Consider the following 24313-nt stretch of genomic DNA (forward strand, 5'->3'; position numbering starts at 1 on the left):
ATGGACCACAGGAAAACACAGGTCTGGTTATTATGGTATTCCAAGAGGACAGGCTAACAACTTCAGTATTATGTCGTCAATTATTATATATACAGTACCAGTCAAGAGTTTGGACACACCTACTCATTCAAGGGTTTTTCTTAATTTTTACATTGTAGAATAATAGTGCAGACATCAAAACTATGAAATAACACATATGGAATCATGTAGTAACCAAAGAAGTGTTAAACAAATCAAAATATATACACTGCTCAAAAAAATAAAGGGAACACTTAAACAACACAATGTAACTCCAAGTCAATCACACTTCTGTGAAATCAAACTGTCCACTTGGGAAGCAACACTGATTGACAATACGTTTCACATGCTGTTGTGCAAATGGAATAGACAACAGGTGGAAATTATAGGCAATTAGCAAGACACCCCCAATAAAGGACTGGTTTTGCAGGTGGTGACCACAGACCACTTCTCAGTTCCTATGCTTCCTGGCTGATGTTTTGGTCACTTTTGAATGCTGGCGGTGCTTTCACTCTAGTGGTAGCATGAGACGGAGTCTACAACCCACACAAGTGGCTCAGGTAGTGCAGCTCATCCAGGATGGCACATCAATGCGAGCTGTGGCAAGAAGGTTTGCTGTGTCTGTCAGCGTAGTGTCCAGAGCATGGCGGCGCTACCAGGAGACAGGCCAGTACATCAGGAGACGTGGAGGAGACCGTAGGAGGGCAACAACCCAGCAGCAGGACTGCTACCTCCGCCTTTGTGCAAGGAGGAGCAGGAGGAGCACTGCCAGAGCCCTGCAAAATGACCTCCAGCAGGCCACAAATGTGCATGTGTCTGCTCAAACGGTCAGAAACAGACTCCATGAGGGTGGTATGAGGGCCCGACGTCCACAGGTGGGGGTTGTGCTTACAGCCCAACACCGTGCAGGACGTTTGGCATTTGCCAGAGAACACCAAGATTGGCAAATTCGCCACTGGCGCCCTGTGCTCTTCACAGATGAAAGCAGGTTCACACTGAGCACATGTGACAGACGTAACAGAGTCTGGAGACGCCGTGGAGAACGTTCTGCTGCCTGCAACATCCTCTAGCATGACCGGTTTGGCGGTGGGTCAGTCATGGTGTGGGGTGGCATTTCTTTGGGGGGCCGCACAGCCCTCCATGTGCTCGCCAGAGGTAGCCTGACTGCCATTAGGTACCGAGATGAGATCCTCAGACCCCTTGTGAGACCATATGGTGGTGCGGTTGGCCCTGGGTTCCTCCTAATGCAAGACAATCCTAGACCTCATGTGGCTGGAGTGTGTCAGCAGTTCCTGCAAGAGGAAGGCATTGATGCTATGGACTGGCCCGCCCGTTCCCCAGACCTGAATCCAATTGAGCACATCTGGGACATCATGTCTCGCTCCATCCACCAACGCCACGTTGCACCACAGACTGTCCAGGAGTTGGCGGATGCTTTAGTCCAGGTCTGGGAGGAGATCCCTCAGGAGACCATCCACCACCTCATCAGGAGCATGCCCAGGCGTTGTAGGGAGGTCATACAGGCACGTGGAGGCCACACACACACACACACACACACACACACACACTACTGAGCCTCATTTTGACTTGTTTTAAGGACATTACATCAAAGTTGGATCAGCCTGTAGTGTGGTTTTCCACTTTAATTTTGAGGGTGACTCCAAATCCAGACCTCCATGGGTTGATTAATTTGATTTCCATTGATCATTTGTGTGATTTTGTTGTCAGCATATTCAACTATGTAAAGAAAAAAGTATATCATAAGATTATTTCATTCATTCAGATCTAGGATGTGTTATTTTAGTGTTCCCTTTTTTTTATTGAGCAGTGTATTTTAGATTTTTGATTCTTCAAATAGCCACCCTTTGCCTTGATGACAGGTTTGCACACTCTTTGGCATTCTCTCAACCAGCTTCATGAGGTAGTCACCTGGAATGAATTTCAATTAACAGGTGTGCCTTCTTAAAAGTTAATTTGTGGAATTTCTTTCCTTCTTAATGCGTTTGAGCCAATCAGTTGTATTGTGACAAAGTAGATAGCCTTATACAAAAGATAGCATATTATGGCAAGAACAGCTCAAATAAGCAATGAGATACGACAGTCCATCATTACTTTAAGACATGAAGGTCAGTCAATACGGAACATTTCAAGAACTTTGAAAGTTTCTTCAAGTGCAGTCACGAAAACCATCAAGCGCTATGATGAAACTGGCTCTCATGAGGACCGCCACAGGAATGGAAGACCCAGAGTTACCTCTGTTGCAGGAGGATGAGTTAATTAGAGTTAACAGCCTCAGAAATTGCAGCCCAAATAAATGCATCACAGAGCTCAAGTCACACACATCTCAACATCAACTGTTAAGAGGGGACTGTGTGAATCAGGCCTTCATGGTCGAATTGCTGCAAAGAAACCACTACTAAAGGACACCAATAAGAAGAAGATATCTGCTTGGGCCAAGAAACCCGAGCAATGGACATTAGACCGGTGGAAATGTGTCCTTTGGTGTGGAGTCCAAATTTGAGATTTTTGGTTCCAACCGCTGTGTCTTTGTGAGACGCGGTGTGGGTGAACAGATGATCTCCACATATGTATTTCCCACCATAAAGCATGGAGGAGGAGGTGTTGTGGTGTGGGGGTGCTTTGCTGGTGACATTGTCTGTGATTTATTTAGAATTCAAGGCACACTTAACCAGCATGGCTACCACAGCATTCTGCAGCGATACGCTATCCCATCTGGTTTGGGCTTAGTGGGACTATCATTTGTTTTTCAACAGGACAATGACCCAACACACCTCCAGGCTGTGTAAGGGCTATTTTACCAAGAAGGCGAGTGATGGAGTGCTGCATCAGATGACCTGGCTTCCACAATCCCCCGACCTCAACCGAATTTAGATGGTTTGGGATGAGTCAGACGGCAGAGTGAAGGAAAAGCAGCCAACAAGTGCTCAGCATTTGTGGGAACTCCTTCAAGACTGTTGGAAAAGCATTCCAGGTGAAGCTGGTTGAGAGAATGCCAAGAGTGTGCAAAGCTGTCATCAAGGCAAAAGGTGGCTATTTGAAGAATCTTAAATATAAAATATATTTTGATTTGTTTAACACTTTTTTGGTTACTACATGATTCCATGTGTTATTTCATAGTTTTGATGTCTTCACTATTATTCTACAATGTAGGAAATAGTAAAACAAAGAAAAACCCTTGAATGAGTATGTGTTCTAAAACTTTTGATATATATATATATATATATATATATATATATATATATATATATATATATATATATATATATATATATATATGAGAGAGAGAGAGTTTATATTGTTATGTACAAATATTTTCAGTGAATCTCCTTCATTAAGTATTTGCCATAAGCCCAGCAGGTTGAAAATGAAGAACTACAACCAAAAGCATGGAGCGAGAAAGGGAGATTAACAGTAAACATAAGGGGGCAATAGTAAGTAAGAAACAAAGTGGGAGCGAGAACATTTTATCAACCACTTGCAGAAATTGTATGGATCCATTTGTTCCCATTACCTGAAAAGAAGTTGTAGATGAAAGTGCCTTAGAAGAAGACTACAAACTCCTCCTTTGGTTGGGCTAATACGGCCAGTCCAATGTCTACAGTAGAAACACAGGACAGATAGACACACAGGAATCGCCACACCTTGCAGGAAACAGTCATTTAGTTATTTACAACCTCTTAGTCGTAGTGTTCACCTTCACTCCTGCCTCATGTGCTTCAAATCCTCCTGTACAGAAAATAACTTTTCTCCTTTAATGATAGATTTTTGTCCTCCATTTTGGATTTAGTCTTCATTTAAAAACACCCACACCCCTCTTATCCCTCCGGAGCCCTTCCATTGGGGGTTAGAACTGGGGGAGTGGCCTGGCAAGGTGGGAGAATGTCATTAGGCCAGTGAGATAGAGGGTCAGGAGGAAGAATGGAGTTTCAGCCAAGGGTATCATGTCTCTGGGAGCTGGCTGATGTCAGTCAAGTTGGTGTCGTTGAGGATGGCTCGGATACGGTCTAGAGAGTCAGCCTGTCTGATCCGCTCCAACTGGACCTGAGAGGAAGAGTGATTGAATGAGTGATTAATTGATATTCAATTTACTAGATGTAGAAATACACATACAGCCATGTAGATGACGTCTGACATCAGATGAGATACAGTAAAATAAATCACTATAAAATAGTGTTAAAAGCACTGATGAGGTGCTGTATATGGTTGCCATGGTAAGAGGTGTACTATAAGAGTTGGAGTACTGTTGCCATAGTAACACCACTATCATGTGGACCGAACTATCAAGTGTAAGGTCAGACCATAGAAATATAATGAATTCACTCTACTTCTATGGGTCAGACAAGGTAAAGATCCATTTGTCAAAGAGAAAGGTATGGCTAAGATCTACATCACAAATGTTGATTGAATACTATTATGCATTTTACAAGCAAGTAAGTGTTCCTCCAATTCTAGGAAGGCATGCATTGCCTACAAATAGACAAAGAGGCATGGTTCTACGTACAGTTGAAGTCGGAAGTTTACATACACTTAGGTTGGAGTCATTAAAACTCGTTTTTCAACCACTCCACAAATGTCTTGTTAACAAACTATAGTTTTGGCAAGTCGGTTAGGACATCTACTTTGTGCATGACAAGTAATTTTTCCAACAATTGTTTACAGACAGGTTATTTCACTTATAATTCACTGTATCACAATTGACATCATTTGATTCAATTGGAGGTGTACCTATGGATGCATTTCAAGGCCTACCTTAAAACTCAGTGCTTCTTTGCTTGACATCATGGGAAAATCAAAAGAAATCAGCCAAGACCTCAGAAAAAAAATTGTAGACCTCCACAAATCTGGTTCATCCTTGGGAGCAATTTCCGAACGCCTGAAGGTACCACGTTCATCTGTACAAATAATAGTACGCAAATATAAACACCATGGGACCACGCAGCCGTCATACCGCTCAGAAAGGAGATGCGTTCTGTCTCCTAGACATGAACGTACTTTGGTGTGAAAAGTGCAAATCAATCCCAGCACAACAGCAAAGGACCTTGTGAAGATGCTGGAGGAAACAGGTACAAAAGTATCTATATCCACAGTAAAACGAGTCCTATATTGACATAACCTGAAAGGCCGCTCAGCAAGGAAGAAGCCACTGCTCCAAAACCGCCATAAAAAAGCTAGACTACGGTTCGCAACTGCACATGGGGACAAAGATAGTACTTTTTGGAGAAATGTCCTCTGGTCTGATGAAACAAAAATAGAACTGTTTGGCCATAATGACCATCGTTATGTTTGGAGGAAAAAGGGGGTTGCTTGCAAGCCCAAGAACACCATCCCAACCGTGAAGCACGGGGGTGGCAGCATAATTCTGTGGGGGTGCTTTGCTGCAGGAGGGACTGGTGCACTTCACAAAATAGATGGGATCATGAGGAAGGAAAATTATGTGGATATATTGAAGCAACATCTCAAGACATCAGTCAGGAAGTTAAAGCTTGGTCGCAAATGGGTCGTCTTCCAAATGGACAATGACCCCATGCATACTTCCAAAGTTGTGGCAAAATGGCTTAAGGACAACAAAGTCAAGGTATTGGAGTGGCCATCACAAAGCCTTGACCTCAATCCTATAGAACATTTGTGGGCAGAACTGAAAAAGCATGTGTGAACAAGGAAGCCTACAAACCTGACACAGTTACACCAGCTCTGTCAGGAGGAATGGGCCAAAATTCACCCAACTTATTGTGGGAACCTTGTGGAAGGCTACCCGAAACGTTTGACCCAAGTTAAACATTTTAAAGGCAATGCTACCAAATACTAATTCAGTGTATGTAAACTTCTGACCCACTGGGAATGTGATGAAATAAATAAAAGCTGAAATAAATCCTTCTCTCTACTATTATTCTGACATTTCACATTCTTAAAATAAAAGTGGTGATCCTAACTGACATAAGACAGGGAATTTTTACTAGGATTAAATGTCAGGAATTGTGAAAAACTGAGTTTAAATGTATTTGGCTAAGGTGTATGTAAACTTCCGACTTCAACTGTAACCTAGAATACAAGTTTGAGTAAACACAGTTTGTGATCTCAGAGAGCCTAGGGGCCATGGTAACCCAACAGCGGTACTGTCCATACCTGGAGGCTCTGGGAGAGCTTGACAAAGTCCCTCTGCACCTGCTCACTAACATCCAGCTCCGTCTGTAACCGCTGGGCTTTGTCCTTCTCATCCAACGCCTGAGCCTCCAGGGCTGTCTGCCACCACACACACAGCACACTGAGTATCACTACTCCCACTCGATGTTGAGACTTATCACAGATAGTTGAGAAAGGAACAGCAGCAGCGGCCGGTTGTAACATACATGCCAGTGGAGGCTGCTGAGGGGAGGACAGCTCATAATAATGGCTGGAACAGAGCCAATGGAATGGCATCAAACACACAGAAACCATGTGTTTGATGTATTTGATACCATTCCACCCATTCTGTTCCAGCCATTACCACGAGCCCATCCTCCGCAATTAAGGTGCCACCAACCTCCTGTGATACAGACTGTCTGAGAAGTGAATGACCTCTGACCTTGGTTGTGGTGAGCTCTCTGAGCTGCTCCTCCAGTCTGCTCTTCAGACCATGGACACTCTCTAATGTCTTGCTCTTTTCTGCCAGGCTGCTCTCCAACTGGGAAATGAGCACATCAATCACAGTTATTATCAACTACTGGCACAAACAGTCTACTACCAAACTCAAAGTCCTCCTGACTTCAGAGTCTGGGGAGGCTGTTTGATGTAGTCGGGACGATGTGTTGATAATGAAGGGGGCTGTGCCTTACTGGTAGGTTCTCCTCTGTGTCTTTCTCACTCAAACACCCACATGGACAGCCACACACGGAGTGTCACCTCCTTCCATTACAACTTGTTGGATTTTCAAATCCAAAACGAGAGGTCTCAACCCCCCAAGGACAAAAAACATTTGAGAGAACCAATCAATGTGTCCGCTCTCGAAAAGAGCGGAATATGGAATTAGAACGGCCTCCTGTCCAGACCAGTGGGGCACAGCTCTTCTCGCTGTGTCACGTGATCTGTGCGTCAGCTAGGCTACAGACAGACTACACTGCAGAGCAAAACAATTATGTTAAGCCAATGGTCTCCAACCCTGGTCCTGGTAGAGAGTTTGGTGCACAGGCTTTTGTTCCAGCTCAGTACTCAAACACCCAATTCAAATAATCAACTAAACCTCAAGACCTTGGTTAATTCAGGTGTGTACGTGCAAGGCTTGAGCAAATGCCTGCACACCCTGTAGCTCTCCGGAACCATGGTTGGTGACAACTGATGTTAGCCGTTGTAAATTAATGAGGTATTCACATAACACATTGGTGATGGTAAATAAACTCATTCACACCTACATTCATACATATTGTTCCACACGTTTCAAACAGCAACTACTACTCTAACAAGCCAGTGGTTTTAGGCCTTAGCTGGGATTATGTTATTGAAGGCAGCCACTCAAGACAATCTGACTTCACATTCAGAGGAGTGACACAGCAGTCTCCCTACAGTTCATGTACCTGTTCTTTCTCGGCTTTCACTCGCTCCAGCTCGGTTTTCAGACTGGAGAATGACGCTGGGGAAAAGAAAAACCAGATAAAATACTTATTAAAGTGTCATTATGATGGTAATCAGAACATCAACCCCAGACATGCGTTCTAGCATTCTAATGCAGGTCCTGAAAAATTTGTTGTCAATTCATGAATAACGCATTAGAGCTGTGTGGCTAGTCTTAAAGGGGGCGAATCTCCTCTGCCAAGGAGAGTGGTGTGTGTGTGAGAGATGTGTGTGTTACTAAGCAAGCAAACACAGTGCTCCTCCATGCTATTAGACTGACACACAGAGCAATCAAGGAAGTGTTCATAACTTGGGCCAGAATTCAACAATTTTTCCACACTATAGCAGTATATTTGATTAAAATATACTGAAAATAAAATAAACAAAAAAGAAAGCTGTGATGTTATGCCATATTAATGGTATTAAATGGTTGTCATAACCATGCTAACTTAGAAGAGTGAAGTGAATGGCTATGACAGCATATAACAGGTGCCATGTCATGTCCATAATCCTCTCATGACCATACCAATTTGGCATGCCACATTTAAAAAAAACATTACTGCAGTGAGTGAGTTTCAGTGCCATACGGTCATTAATCCAACATATACAGTATTAACACACACACACAAACAACCTAAGAAGGTTCGTCAGACAGTGTGTTTCGTACCTTCCAAGATGTCTGAACAACAGTCACCAACCGAGAAAAAAGGAGAGGAGAAAAATTAAGGTTTTAGAGGGAACAAAGGAAAGGAGGGGAAAAATCTTCAGAGAACTAGTGTCTTTGATGAAGTTCAAAGGAAAATACAGGCAATTTCATGGTGGAGAAGCAGAGTTCAGTTGCGCTGACAGGTTCAGTATGTGACCGTGAAGCTGAACACTTGCTCAGCACATGTTGTATCCCTTAACTCTCTAAATGTGTAGTGCTGAAACAACTACTGTAAATCATACAAGTTTGAGCTGACGTCTAACCATCATATTTAGCATCTCTGGCTCTTATAAAATGCAACTCAAGATTTTCTTTATTGCTCATATTCACTCTCTGCACTGGCAGTTCCTCATCAGATGTCCAGATAGCTCAACTCAGAGCCATAGATAAACAGCTACACCTGCCCAGGACATACAGATGAAATTGAAACTTTCTGTAAATCTGCCACATTAATCAATAGATATCTTGATTAATGAGCATGAGGATTATAGCACAACAAAGTTACTTTTCTCTGATCTATCCTTATGTGTCAAGCCTAAGGAATGGGAAGGTGAGCCTCACCTATCTCCTCCTTGCAGCCATCTATCTCCAGCTGTAGTGTGTCCTCCAGGTTCTCTTTGAGGCACTGCTCTGCCTGGAGCTGCTCCTTCAGGAACAGGATCTCCGCCTTCAGCTTCTCTTCCAGGTGGTCTGCAGCCGTGCGCACCGCAACTATGTCCTCCCGCAACTGTAGCACCAGGGGTTGTAGTTCCTAGAGGGGAGCAGAAATAGTTGCACGTACCAATTTAAGTGAGTCACAATGGGTATGAATGGTGAAAGAAGTACCTGATGGACAAGTAAATAGCTCGATGGTGTGAACCAGAGATGTCCGTCTGCTTCTGGGGACCGTGCACGTGGAGAAGTGTATGGCGATGACATACTCATACATTTCAGACCCAGTTGTTCCATCCCTTTCATACTTGTTACTATCAGTTCTTCCAAGATGTCTTTGTTTTCTTCATTTACTCCAACGTATTCCTATTTCAATCCCTCATTTAAAAAACCTTTTTAAGTCATTGAATACTGCGATATCTGAGTTTATATGGAAGGAAAAGACACCAATAACCATTAAGGTGGTTACGAGGGTTTAGCTACCGCATTTTCATCAAGGTTTGGATTCACTCTAAAGACTTGTTCATGTTAAAGCGGTCAACAAGTACACTATAGAATCCTTAACACCCTGAAGGGCCCTAATATGTTCTCCCTGCCAGTTCATTAACCAAAGTCAGTGAAATAGTAACTGGTCAGTCATGGTGATTGTTTTAGTTCTGAACGACAGATTCTGTGCAGGTCTGCTAACATTACTAGATCTTTAAAATTCCAGGTGTTGTTTAGTTTTTTTACCACATTAACATGACATAACACTCCTATAATTTGTACAGAATCTATGTATCTGGAACACAACCAAAGTCTTAGAACATTACTTGAAGCTAAATCTAGGCCTAAAATACATACCACCTTATCCCCCTTGGATTTAAATGTGGAATATTTGGAATATTACTGTTGTTTTCATCTTTGTCAATGCTATGTAAACATGCTATGTAAGCACGGGGGAAAAAATGAAGAGAGCCTGGATGGTCCTTGCAATGAACTCTTGTTTATTATTCAGATGTCAAGAGACATTCTTCTGTAAATCTATGAATTAGTGTGACAAAAAATAGAGGGCTCTCCTTTAGACTATTGAGATGCGACAGAGCAATTCTCAAAATGGTGGCTGTGAATAATTGTCTCGTACTTGCACCGTGGTGGGTAGTTTGAAGTCCTCCTGCTGCTGGAGAGATAAGTGGAGTCGGTGTTTGCCTGTTAGGCTGTCGTTGTCCCTCTGCAGTCTGCTCAGTTCCTCCGCCACCTGCTCCCTGGACTGCATCAGCACAGCCTGATTATGGCAAAAACAGCACTCCGTCAAATCATGTGTCATCATCCTGTTTCCTCCTGATGATTCAATATACTGTAAAATGGAACTGCCGGCCACAGAGACTACAAATGCCTACAAATGACATACCCCAACCAGAAGCCATGGATTACAGGAAACATCCGCACTGAGCTAAAGGGTAGAGCTGCCGCTTTCAAGAAACGGGACTCTAACCCGGACGCTTATAAGAAATCCCGCTATGACCTCCGACGAACCATCAAACAGGCAAAGAGTCAATACAGGTCTAAGATTGAATCATACTACACTGGCTCTGACGCTCGTCGGATGTGGCAGGGCTTGAAAACTATTACAGACTACAAAGGGAAGCACAGCCGCGAGCTGCCCAGTGACACAAGCCTACCAGGCAGGCTAAACCACTTCTATGCTCGCTTCGAGGCAAGCAACACTGAAGCATGCATGAGAGCACCAGCTGTTCCGGATGACTATGTGATCACGCTCTCCGTAGCCGATGTGAGTAAGACTTTTAAGCAGGTCAACATTCACAAGGCCGCAGGGCCAGACGGATTACCAGGACGTGTACTCCGAGCATGTGCTGACCAACTGGCAAGTGTCTTCACTGACATTTTCAACATGTCCCTGACTGAGTCTGTAAAACCAACATGTTTCAAGCAGACCACCATAGTCCCCGTGCCCAAGAACTCTAAGATAACCTGCCTAAATGACTACCGACCCGTAGCACTGACGTCTGTAGCCATGAAGTGCTTTGAAAGACTGGTCATGGCTCACATCAACAGCATAATCCCAGAAACCCTAGACCCACTCCAATTTGCATACCGCCCCAACAGATCCACAGATGATGCAATCTCTATCGCACTCCACACTGCCCTTTCCCACCTGGACAAGAGGAACACCTACGTGAGAATGCTATTCATTGACTACAGCTCAGCATTCAACACCATAGTGCCCTCTAAGCTCATCACTAAGCTAAGGATCCTGGGACTAAACACCTCCCTCTGCAACTGGATCCTGGACTTCCTGACGGGTAAGGGTAGGTAACAACACATCTGCCACACTGATCCTCAACACGGGGGCCCCTCAGGGGTGCGTGCTCAGTCCCCTCCTGTACTCTCTGTTCACCCATGACTGCATTGCCAGGCACGTCTCCAACACCATCATTAAGTTTGCCGACGACACAACAGTGGTAGGCCTGATCACCGACAACGATGAGACAGCCTATAGGGAGGAGGTCAGAGATCAGGCCGTGTGGTGCCAGGACAACAACCTCTCCCTCAACGTGACCAAGACAAAGGAGATGATTGTGGACTACAGGAAAAAAAAGAGGACTGAGCACGCCCCCATTCTCATCGACGGGGCTGTAGTGGAACAGGTTGAGAGCTTCAAGTTCCTTGGTGTCCACATCACCAACGAACTATCATGGTCCAAACACACCAAGACAGTCGTGAAGAGGGCACGACAAAGCCTATTCCCCCTCAGGAGACTAAAAAGATTTGGCATGGGTCCTCAGATCCTCAAAAAATTATACAGCTGCACCATCGAGAGCATCCTGACTGGTTGCATCCCCGCCTGGTATGGCAACTGCTTGGCCTCTGACCGCAAGGCACTACAGAGGTTAGTGCGTACGGCCCAGTACATCACTGGGGCAAAGCTTCCTGCCATCCAGGACCTCTATACCAGGCGGTGTCAGAGGAAGGCCCTCAAAATTGTCAAAGACTCCAGCCACCCTAGTCATAGACTGTTCTCTCTGCTACCGCACGGCAAGCGGTACCGGAGTGCCAAGTCTAGGTCCAAAAGACTTCTCAACAGCTTCTACCCCCAAGCCATAAGACTCCTGAACAGCTAATCATGGCTACCCGGACTATTTGCACTGCCCCCCCACCCCATCCTTTTTACGCTGCTGCTACTCTGTTAAGTATTTATGCATAGTCACTTTAACTCTACCCACATGTACATATTACCTCAACTACCTCAACTAGCCGGTGCCCCCGCACATTGACTCTGCAACGGTACCCCCCTGTATATATAGCCTCCCTACTGTCACTTTATTTTACTTCTGCTCTTTTTTTCTCAACACTTTTTGTTGTTGTTGTTTTATTCTTACTTTTTTTGTTTAAAATAAATGCACTGTTGGTTAAGGGCTGTAAGTAAGCATTTCACTGTAATGTCTGCACCTGTTGTATTCGTTGCATGTGACCAATAAAATTTGATTTGATTTGAAATGTGATTAGAGGGCAAACGTCTACTATCTGGCAGAGCATTCCATCACATTTCCACTAGCTCTCTCTTTGGCAAGATAAACTTCCTCCTTAATTACAGCAAGAAGATGGTTGCATCACTAAATCAAAAGGCACATGGAGCGATGGAATGTTCAAATTATTTTGCTGCTAACTTTATTCATACAGGCCTTCTGGCACAGACAGACAGTATTGAGACACTGGAGGCCCAAACAGAGGCTGTATTGAGAGGCTGTAGTGGATAACTGTTGCTCACCATCTGTTCCTGTGTGTTCCTCTTGGCCTGACTGAAGGCCTCTTGTAGTGTTTTAAGCAGTGACTCTGACTCCTGGACTCTCTGCATGAGAGCAGCGACCTGAGACAAAGCAAGAAATCCGCATGCTCCAGAGAATAACTGAACAAACATACAATCTAAAGAAAAAGAATGACGTATGCCGATTTATCCACATTCCAACAGTGAGCATTGTATATTCTTTGAAGATTAGAAATAACTCCTCAAACAATAAAAGAGCTAAGCATAAAGATTACTTTACGCTTTACTATACTTTACACTTTTTAGACTCTGAAGAGAGATAGAGTGTGTGTGTGGTGTGTGTGTAAGGAGGACAGACCTTTGCAGTGGTTTCCTCGTTGCCCTGTTTCACAGAGTCCTCCAACTCTTGTTTTTCACTCATGGTTCTCTCCAGCTGGTCATTGGCCTGCCGCAGCATCACCTGGAGCTTCTTTACCTGAGAGAGACCAGCGAGACTTGGGACCAGCTAACTTGCACTCTTTCTTTCCCCCCATTCAATTAGGATTCTTGTCGTCAGATTTACTCTAATGCATATAGCTTAGTGGGAGCTACACAACAGATGACATGGAACATGGAAAGACTAAATATCACTAAAGATAACTTTGATCTATAACAAAATGCTTTAATTTTGGGATGAACTTTCCCTTTAAGTATCCTTGACATAGGTGTATACATCACAGAAAGTTAAACTGTAATAGAGTGCCACAGTGAGAGAGAGAGAGGGTGTTACTTGATCACGTGTCTCTGCTTCCTGGCCCTGGATGACCTGCAGCTGTTTTTCATAGTTGGAGCACATGTCACACCGCCGTCCCAACTTCCTCCCCGCATTCTTCACCTAGTGACAGACAGCCAAGAATGAATTTAGGAGGAATACCACATGTTAAATACAAAATATTTATATAGAAACCCCGAGCTGTCCATGTGTGCAAACCAAACTGTACACAATTCATAGCAGTGTAAAGATTGTTTACTTTATTCTACAGGAACATTTCAACACCTAGGCTACATTGTATTTTCCTAATAGTAACAAATACAGTACTTGGTACTAAATTATACTTATTGGTGCTTTTGAACCAAAGTGGTTATGGGATTACAAGCCAACAACTATTACCATGCAAACAAGGTATAGCGTACAATATCGTACTGCAAAACAAAGCCCAACCAAACCATCATACAATTTAAATGAACCAAAACACTGTATGAAACTGTCTGACCTCTTGCTGTAGCAGGTTCCACTCCTGGTCGCTGACCAGCCGGTAGCCTGACGGGGTCAGGAAGGCGGTGTCAGGGGCGTGGGAGATGCTGGACATCAGTGAGGCCGTCTCCTCCTGCTCTGGCGTCATGGCCTTGATGGCCTTCTCCTGGTCCTGGATCATATCAAATAAATTTTTTTAAACTGCATTTAAAAAAACTCAATTATTTTACAGACACAATACATGAAAGTATTATAAAGGTAGATTTAAGACCTTGGTGAGCAGGAAGTGGCCGGCTGTCAGCTGGATGGAGCTGACCGATAGTGTGTCCCCAAAGCCCGCCAGGCCCTCAGGGGCCCCGCAGTCCGCCCCCACCAGGGGTCCGAAGTCGGACTCATCCAGGTGGCTGGCCGACTTGGCCTTATGGTTGTGGACCCCCAGGCCCTGGAGACCAGGAGAGGAACCCAGGCTGTCTGTGGACTGGACCCTCCGCAGGCCGTCTTTGTAGGGGTCCATAGGGCCCCCTGCCACCAGGTCAGAGTCTAAGGAGTGCATAGAGCCGTGGGCGCTGTGGGGCTGGAGGAGAGAAGAGGGAGGGAGAGAGTGGTTGTAATGATGAGAAGTAGACGAGTAGCACCTCAGGCTGTGTTCACACAGGCAGCCCATTCAGATCTTTTGCCAATTATTTACACTACAGTTCAAAAGTTTGGGGTCACTTACAAATGTCCTTGTTTTCGAAAGAAAAGCAATTTTTTTGTCCACTAAAATAACAACAAATTGATCAGAAATACAGTGTAGACATTATTAATGTTGTAAATGGCTATTGTAGCTGGAAACTGATTATTTTTAATGGAATATCTACATAGGCGTACAGAGGCCAAGAAATTGCCAAGAAACGGAAGATCTCGTACAACGCTGTGTACTATTCCTTTCACAGAACAGCGCAAACTAGCTCTAACCAGAATAGAAAGAGGAGTGGGAGGCCCCGGTGCACAACTGAGCAAGAGGACAAATACATTAGAGTGTCTAGTTTGAGAAACAGGCGCCTCACAGGTCCTCAACGGGCAGCTTCATTAAATAGTACCCGCAAAACACCAGTCTCAACGTCAACAGTGAAGAGGCGACCCTGGGATGCTGATCTTCTAGGTAGAGTTGCAAAGAAAAAGCCATATCTCAGACTGGCCAATAAAAAGAAAAGATTAAGATGGGCAGTCTGAGATATGGCTTTTTCTTTGCAACTCTGCCTAGAAGATCAGCATCCCAGAGTCGCCTCTTCACTGTTGACGTTGAGACTGGTGTTTTGCGGGTACTATTTAATGAAGCTGCCAGTTGAGGACCTGTGAGGCGCCTGTTTCTCAAACTAGACACTAATGTATTTGTCCTCTTGCTTTTCTTTCGAAAACAAGGACATTTCTAAGTGACCCCAAACTTTTGAATGGTAGTGTACATAACAGATTCCCATCTGATCTTTTCCCTAACGTGTAAACAGCAAAAAAGAACACATGGAATCTGATCTTTTGACTTCCCATTTATACCACCTCCATATGTGGATCTGAATCCTGATACAAACCCGATCCTCCATATGCGACCTGTCTGGTCGTTCAGATTAGATATTTTTTTGCACATGTCCTGACGTTACCGTCACAACCACCCCAAAATGTAAAGGAACAGTGACAGAAAATAAGCATTGCATCGGTGTGCTACTTCAGAGGCTACATCAGTGTGAATGCCCAAATCTGATATGGGTCACATGTAAAACAGTGTGACAGTCAGACATTTTTTTGGGATATAGAAAGAAAATCAGATTTGGGTTCTTAGGGTGGCTGTGTAAACACAGCCTCAGAGATGCTGAGAATGACACAGAGTGAGAGAAAGAGAGAAAAGGGGTGTGGATGTGCTTTGGTTGTGAGTGCGATGTCAAAACTGCAGTGTCAAGATTGGAAATGAGAGGTGCATTGTCAGCAGAGAATAGTGCTTCGAACAAAATCACATGCTTTAGACCAATTTCTGGAATACTTATGTTAGTGTTATTAAAGAATTTCTCCAAGCCATTTAAGGAGATGGCATTTCAGACCACATTTGACCATGCTTGTCACAGCTGATTAGGTGGGGAAGTTAACCTTTTACCTTCAACGAGGAACAAGTCAATTGTGAAGATGTGGAGTTACAATGTTCATATTTATGGCCATTTCATATTCAATATGAACTCAAGAGATAATGTTTTATAGGGCGGTTGTCCTCTCAAGAGGATCATGTGTGTCTGGGGTATGTGCTCTCTGTAAGGTGTTGGTGACATCATAGCCATACCTCTTCAATACTGAGCCCAAGGAATGAGTCTTCTAAAGGTTCGGTTTCTGTCCTGTCTTCCTCGTTCTGCTCCTTGGCCTGGCTGATCCTTTCCTTCTCATCCTCCTCCTGGGGGAAACAAACACAATGTCAATAAATGGTCTACACTTTGACAGGGTATTTCTACCTTTTTAACTGACTGGCATTCCCTTAAGCGCACATGCACACACAATATCCTGTCAAATTGTCTGTCATTACACAGTCACTATTTACTCTATTCCTCATATATTGTCTGATACAACCTTGCACAGCCAAACACACCCCTGGCCACTAACCCCCCCCCCACACCCCTTTTGACTTTAGGTGTGAGTACCTGGTCCCGCTTCTTGATCTCCTCCACCTGGCGGAGCTGCTCAGAAGAGAGCACGTTCTCGATCCTCTGCATGTCCCTCATCAGCAGCCTCTGGGACTCCAGGAACTGGTCGTTGGCCCGCTGCCACGTGTGCTTCAGCTGGTTGTGCTGCTGCCGCTCCAGCTCCAAGAGGTGACACACTGACCATGGGAGAAAAGACATGACAGACAGACAGATATATATATAGCGAGAGATAGATAGCGAAAAAGAGGGACAATACTGTGCTGTACTTCTGTATTGAAGTTTCTTACATCTCTTATCCTTAAGTTTGACAGCATGCTTTCAAATAAAGCTTTACGAGTGTGTCACCTTCGTGGAGCTCTTTGCGTAGTTTCTCTGCGTCCTCCTGAAGGACAGACTTCTGAGTGTTGAGCACCGCCACGTACATCTCCAGGTCTGTGCGGGAGGATTTCTCTGCTTCCAGGACATGATTGAGCTCCTTTCCCTACAGAATGAAAACAAGTCATTTATCAGTAACTCAAATGACATATTTCAACTGAAAGCCATTTCTTCCACTGTATCACTTCAGACAGTTTTGCCTAGATTATTTGCCTATAAATGTCATAAATAATCAACCTAAATTCATGTTCCTTTGCATACGGTCTAGATTAGGGGTCGGCAAAACCGACCCGCAAGTGATTGTTTTAGTTTTAGTTTTGGGGGGTTTTTAAACTGAAAAATCACCAGGAATTCAGCTAAAAAATTAGTTTAATTTAGGAAATCGGTTCCCAAGAGACGTATGTGATTGTGTCTCAATGTAATTCAAAGTATGAAATTATTATTTTCAAATACAATCTCTTTTTAGGCTTAGTTGTGGTCAATTTGCAGTGTACAAATTATTATAATTATGTTCGGGCCCCCTGACCATCCACTCCGACAGAAATCGACCCGCGGCTGAATCTCGCCTACCCCTGGTCTAGATATAATCCATACCTCAATTGACATCTTGGATGGATAAGATTGTTTTCTTAATAAAATAAGCATGAAGATCTTGTCTGTGTTGTAAAAGTCTTCAGTTTTCCTTTCCAGACCCTTTTAACTAACCTTCGAGGCCTCCAGCTCCTTCACCCTGTCCTCTGCCACAGTCAGTTTGACTTTCAGAGCTGCTATCTCCTGCTCCATGGGCATCACCACCGACCGCAGCTTCTCTGCATCTTCCTGGGCCTGGGGGAAAACACATTAAAATCAAGTAAGTCCAACTTTATTGACAGTGAATCAAAACAGACACAATGGCTACAAATAAGTAAAATCTAAAACAAAAGCGGTCAATTCCATTTCAATTCCAGAAGTAATATAAAATTCCAATTCTCTTCGAGGCTTCTCTAAGAGAAAGATTATTAAATTAAATTGACTGAATTGCAATGGAATTGCCCCCAACCCTGATGAAAGGATTAATGTACTTTGATGACCCCCCTGGTGTGAAACCAGCCAACCTTCTTCATGTCGTTCTCCAGGTTCTCCTCCTCCTGGCCGCCCTCAGAGAGGCGGTGTCTCAGCTCGCCCATCTCCCTCTCCACCACCTCCCTGTACTGGTTCCATTGGGCACGCTCCTGCTCCAGGCGCTGGTGGAACTGCACCTCGTACTCACGCACTGTGTCTGAGGGGGGAGGGGAGATGACCGCATCGACTGGTACTGTGTTGTGTTATAACTGATCCTCAGTGTAAAGAGTAGCAGTGGATTTTCAAATCAGGCTTTATTTAACATAATACACTTTATTTGACCCCCACTTTATTTGATCAAATAAACTGCTGACAGAATTTTTATCCTATTCTATTTTAATTTCTGCAGGTCAAGCTAAGATACTACATCAAGGCTGTAACAGAAGCAGGGCAATGACATGGGATCAAAATGACTGCCTTTCATTAAAGTCTAGAGTAAATGTTACATGGGTTATTTACAGATACTGAAAGCCTTCCAACAGCGTCATCAACTAGATACTGAATGGCAAAATGACGGCCAGAGGAGGCAATGTAGAGTTAGCCTGGCTACAGTACCTTTCATGATGGCCTGTAGTGAGGCCACCTCCTCCTGCCACTGTCCCTTGACCTGGTCAATGGCCTCCTGCTTGGTGCTCTCTGACACAGTGGCCACCGCCTTGATGTTCTCCATGTCTGCCTGGGCCTGTTCCAGCTGGGCCTGGACACGACTCAGCTCCGACTGGGCCCCCTCCAGAGACGCTGCCTGAAACTTCAGTTCCTCTGGGAGGAAAGAGAGAGGAACAGTGAGGAAAATACAGGAGGTAACCCATGATAAGATCGGATATGTTCCAGGAGACCAGAGTTCATATTCATGAAGCTAACTACATGAGCTTACTATTAGCAATATGGCATAATGCCGACAGCAGATTGAACAGTCACCTTCTTTGGACAGGTAGAGCTCTTTGAACTTGGCCCGTTTCTGGTTGAACTCAGACTCCAGTTGCTGTTTGAGCTTGACGAACTCAGCTCTCTCCTGCTCCAAGGATGCCACTCGCTGCTGGAGCACCGCTAAGAGAGAGGACAAAACAAGAACACTAAAGAAACTTCCAGAAAAAAAAAGGTATTTCTCTACACACTGCAATACAGCCAGCCTGAAAGCCGTGATTTCATTTATTTAAAAGGGCAATCCATAATTTAAGTTAAGTTTTGGTATTGCCCAGGCTGGACTGAATGGGAGGGTCACTTGGTCTTCACTTCAACAATAATCCCTGTTGGTGTTGGTTATGATACAATAAATGGAGGTCTAACTTGTGGACAAATCAATCTCACTAATTGTAGCCAATCAAAAGGACAACACCTGTGCAGTACAAAATACCAAGCAGCATTCTAGGGGCAGAACCCATTAGTATTTAATGACTGTATTAGCATAGTGACTGTGTTAGCAAGAAGTTTGACCAGAAAGACATGTCCACGAGAACAAAACAAAGACCTTTGACATAGGCCTGATCATCAACAAACTCCGGGGGGTTTCCAAGTTGGTAAAAGTGTTTACGTTATTACATATAAAACAGCACGAGTTGCCTGGAAACTTACTTCCCAAAAGATCATTCCTCGTGTCCAACAAAATGGTTATACAATAGCTCAGTAATATAACTTACTTTTTAGAGTCAATCTCTAGCTCAAAAAGTACACTAGTTACCGGTTCCAATCTTTGATGATTTGGGGTTTTTGGCCTACTTGGGGCATATCTCTCCACTAGCTTTATGCTACATACTGTACAGCTTTTCCCATTCAAATCCAATGTTATTTGTCACATGCGCCGAATACAACGGGTGTAGACTTTACATTGAAATGCTTGCTTACGAGCCCTTCCCGACGATGCAGAGTTATAAATAAGAAAATAAGGAAAATACAAATAGAAACACAAGAGGAATAAAATACACAATAATTAAGCTATATGCAGGGAGTACCAGTACCATAACACAGTGCAGGGGTATGAGTTATTTGAGGTAGATATGTACATAAAGGCAGGGTAAAGTGACTAGGCATCAGAATAGATAATAGTAAGAGTAAAATAAAGAATAGATCAGCAGCATAGGATGAGTGTGAATGTATGTGTGTTTGCATGTGTGTTTGCATGTGTGTATGCGGCATCGGTGTGTTTGTGTAGTATGTATATGTACAGTAGTGTATGTAAATGTTTATATACAGAATATAGTCTTGTGAGTGTGCATAGAATCAGTGCAAGATAATCAATGCAGATAGTCCGGGTAACCATTTAATTAACTATTTAGCAGTCTTATGGCTTGGAGGTAGAAGCCGCCTCGGAGCCTGTTGGTCTGAAAGCCGATGCGCCGGTACCATTTGCCGGACAGTAGCAGAGTGAACAGTCTATGACATGGGTGGCTGAAGTCTTCTGCAATTGTTCAGGCCTTCTTGACACCGCCTGATATAGAGGTCCTGGATGGCAGGGAGCTCGGCCCCAGTGATGTACTGGGCCGTCCGCACCACTCTCTGTTGCGCTTTGCGGTCGAGGGCGGTGCATTTGCCATACTATGCAGTAATATCGTCAGATAAGTGTTGCCTTTTGTAAAGCCTGTCTGAAGTCAATTAAATTTTTTATTTCACTCATTTAGCACCTGGTGAATGTAGCCTCAATAATAATAATAAGCATTGTATTTTATATAGTGTTTTCATTACAAGTAGAATCTCAAAGTTGTTATAAAAACAAACTAAACCAAAAACATTAGGCTGAACTGAGGACAGATATTGAGCACCTCTACTTAGGACAACTCCTAGGAATGGCATACAAGTCAGAGTTAGAGGCCATTAAAATTAACAGAGGTGAAAATGTCAGCTCGTATATATTTCAGAGCATGACATTTTTCAGAGAGGGATGACATCAGTAACAGAACATCCATTGACAATTCATTATCTCCATTGCCAGATTTGGTGTAGATACAGTACCAATCAAAAGTTTGGGTTTTTCTTTTTTTTTTTTTTTACATTGTAGAATAAAAACCAAAAAAGTGTTAAACAAATCAAAATATATTTTATATTTCAGATTCTTCAAATAGCCACCCTTTGCCTTGATGACAGCTTTGCACACACTTGGCATTCTATCAACCAGCTTCACCTGGAATGCTTTTCCAACAGTCTTGAAGGAGTTCCCACATATGCTGAGCACTTGTTGGCTGCTTTTCCTTCACTCTGCCGTCCGACTCATCCCAAACCATCTCAATTGGGTTGAGGTCGGGTGATTGTGGAGGCCAGGTCATCTGAAGCAGCACTCCATCACTCTCCTTCTTGGTAAAATAGCCCTTAGCCTGGAGGTGTGTTGGGTCATTGTCCTGTTGATAAACAGATGATAGTCCCACTAAGCCCAAACCAGATGGCATATCACTGCAGAATGCTGTGGTAGCCATGCTGGTTAAATGTGCCTTGAATTCTAAATAAATCACAGACAGTGTCACCAGCAAAGCACCCCCACACCATAACACCTCCTCCTCCATGCTTTATGGTTGGAACTAATATGCAGAGATCATCCGTTCATCCACACTGCGTCTCACAAAGACACAGCAGTTGGAACCAAAAATCTCCAATTTGGACTCCAGACCAAAGGACAAATTTCCACTGGTCTAATGCCCATTGCTCGTGTTTCTTGGCCCAAGCAGGTCTGTTCTTATTATTGGTGTCCTTTAGTAGTGGTTTCTTTGCAGCAATTCGACCATGAAGGCCTGATTCCCACAGTCCCCTATGAACAGTTGATGTTGAGATGTGTCTGTTACTTGAACTCTGTGAAGCATTTATTTGGGCTGCAATTTCTGAGGCTGGTAACTCTAATGAACTTATCCTCTGCAGCAGAGGTAACTCTGGGTCTTCCATTCCTGTGGCGGTCCTCATGAGAGCCAGTTTCATCATAGCACTTGATGGTTTTTGCGACTGCACTTGAAGAAACTATCAAAGTCTTTGACATTTTCCATATTTACTGACCTTCATGTCTTAAAGTAATGATGGACTGTCGTTTCTTTTTGCTTATTTGAGCTGTTCTTGCCATAATATGGACTTGGTCTTTTACCAAATAGAGCTATCTTCTGTATATCCCCCTACCTTGTCACAACACAACTGATTGGCTCAAACGCATTAAGGAAAGAAATTCCAGAAAATAACTTTTAAGAAGGCACACCTGTTAATTTAAATGCATTCCAGGTGACTACCTCATGAAGCTGGTTGAGAGAATGCCAAGAGTGTGCAAAGCTGTCATCAAGGCAAAGGGTGGCTACTTTGAAGTATCTCAAATATATTTGGATTTGTTTAACACTTTTTTGGTTACTACATGATTCCATTTGTGTTATTTCAGAGTTTTGATGTCTTCACTATTATTCTACAATGTAAATAAATAGTAAAAATAAAGAAAAATCCTTGAATGACTGGTAGTGTAGTTTGACAAAATTGGCAAGAATCCTGCTAATTTAATTCAGTCATAGGCTCAATTTATCAAGACATTTTGGCTAACAATTTATCTGTGTGGCTACTACTGGCAAACTGGCTAGAGTCTGGAACTCCAAATTGGTCCATGTTCCGTCCTAGCTCTCGAAAACCCTTGGCTCCATGTGGACTACAAATTCGGACACCGTCTTTCAACATTTAGGAAAGTCAATAATCATCGTTTTTTAAACATATGCCCCTTATCTTTCTTATCAGAGAGAAATACAGGGATGATTTCTGTATTTTGAAAGTTAGATATCTTGAAAACTTGATTGCTTACATGCAAAACGTTTTGGGACTATATCAACAATGGACAAATGAAACAAATAGCAAACGATCGTTTGAGTGGAGTTTTCCTTTAACATGGAGATTTGGCCATGTGGGAACATTAACCCTAACCCTATGAAAAGGTGTGTAGTAATTTAACCTTCTGTTTTTTGGAAAATTATTTATCACTTATATCAAAGATCCGTTCCTTGAATTTCCAAAAACGTACGGCAAACGATGCGTGTTATTGTTTAGGGCAAGCGTCGGGCTCTTATGCAAACTCCCCCGGGCAAAAGACGCTAAAGTAGTTAGTATCTATGAATGGGGTAGTCCCCTACTAACTACTTAACGTTAGCTGTATAGCTTTTGTCTACTCTAACTAACTTACATTTTGCAAACAAGGGGATGGACAACTAACGTTAGCTAAATGACTGAATATTCATGTTTCAATAAATACTGTTTTCGAAAACGTTTGATACTTGTACAAATGTCACTGCCACTAACGTTATCCCTTTTCCAGTTTCCACTGCGTCGAAGGTCTCGCCTACTACTGTCAAGGGCTGCAAAACAACAATGACAGGTAGGTAGCTAGCTAGTTAGCACCAACACAGTTCGACTAACTAGCAAGCGCCAGGATGGATGCATTTATTTTCCAACACAAAGTATGCAAATCTAGTTTGGGGCCTGTGTAGCTCGCTATGTATATATATATCCATTGAGAACATTGAAATAATGTCCAGGGAGAGGGAGTGACACGTCGGTGATGGTGCTAGCTGAGCCCGAGGATTCACAGGCCGCTTACCGATCTGGATTAACTCGAGACTTCACCACATAAAGACTACCAAAAAATAACAATCTTTACCGTCATGATGGGGCTGCCGGGCGGATCCCGAGGCCTGGTCGGCCATGGTTTCCAGGGGATGGAATTGCAATAACCGGCGCGGTGTGTGAGAAAGCTATCTAGCTATTAGGAGTGTCCAAGCAAACAGGCTGCTTGAAGTGCTTGCTACATGGAAGACAACGTCATTGGAGAAACAGCTCACTACGCATGTGTGAACACTACTACAGAAACATAGGGGGTTACCACAGTCACAATTAGCTATATCCCAGATGATCCATTATATTGACCAGATACTCTAGTGACTGCTCTAACAACGAAAATGCATTTCTTCAAAAATGGAAGGCAGTCGGTAGGAGGCAAGATAAGGTTGGACCATTCTAGCCAATGAGAGGGCAGATACGTATGTGAACAACAGGCACAATGGTTACCACAGCCACAAAGTCAACATTTGGCTATATGGTAAAAATTAATGAAAACAAAAATGTGCTTTTTTGTTTTCATTCAAGGTTAGGGTTAGGCATAAGGTTAGCAGTGTGGTTATGGTTAGGTTTAAAATCCCATTTGAAGAAGATACAATGTAGAAATAGGCGGGGTTTATGACTTTGTGGCTGTGGTAACTAGA

General features: G+C 43.4%; 1 protein-coding gene across 2 annotated transcripts; it reads right to left on the reverse strand.

Annotated features, from left to right (window-relative positions):
- Positions 1–3296: 3296 nt before the first annotated feature.
- LOC121579366 (rab GTPase-binding effector protein 1-like) lies at positions 3297–24084 on the reverse strand. Of its 2 annotated transcripts, XM_041893903.2 has the most exons (20): positions 23713–24084; positions 19035–19163; positions 18672–18875; positions 18110–18273; positions 17721–17840; positions 16986–17121; positions 16638–16816; positions 16286–16393; positions 14252–14554; positions 14000–14152; positions 13516–13620; positions 13105–13221; positions 12750–12848; positions 10104–10244; positions 8891–9080; positions 8291–8302; positions 7587–7642; positions 6602–6700; positions 6163–6279; positions 3297–4080 (listed from the first exon to the last, which is right to left on the reverse strand). In XM_041893903.2, exons 1-20 carry the CDS (start codon positions 23756–23758, stop codon positions 3979–3981), a joined length of 2580 nt encoding a protein of 859 aa, XP_041749837.1. In that variant the 5' UTR covers positions 23759–24084; the 3' UTR covers positions 3297–3978. The 2 variants fall into 2 exon arrangements, with proteins under 2 accessions (XP_041749837.1, XP_041749838.1); XM_041893904.2 differs by lacking the exon at positions 8291–8302.
- Positions 24085–24313: the final 229 nt, after the last annotated feature.

Source organism: Coregonus clupeaformis, chromosome 13 (assembly GCF_020615455.1).
Source record: "Coregonus clupeaformis isolate EN_2021a chromosome 13, ASM2061545v1, whole genome shotgun sequence".
Classification (NCBI taxonomy): Eukaryota; Metazoa; Chordata; class Actinopteri; order Salmoniformes; family Salmonidae; genus Coregonus; species Coregonus clupeaformis.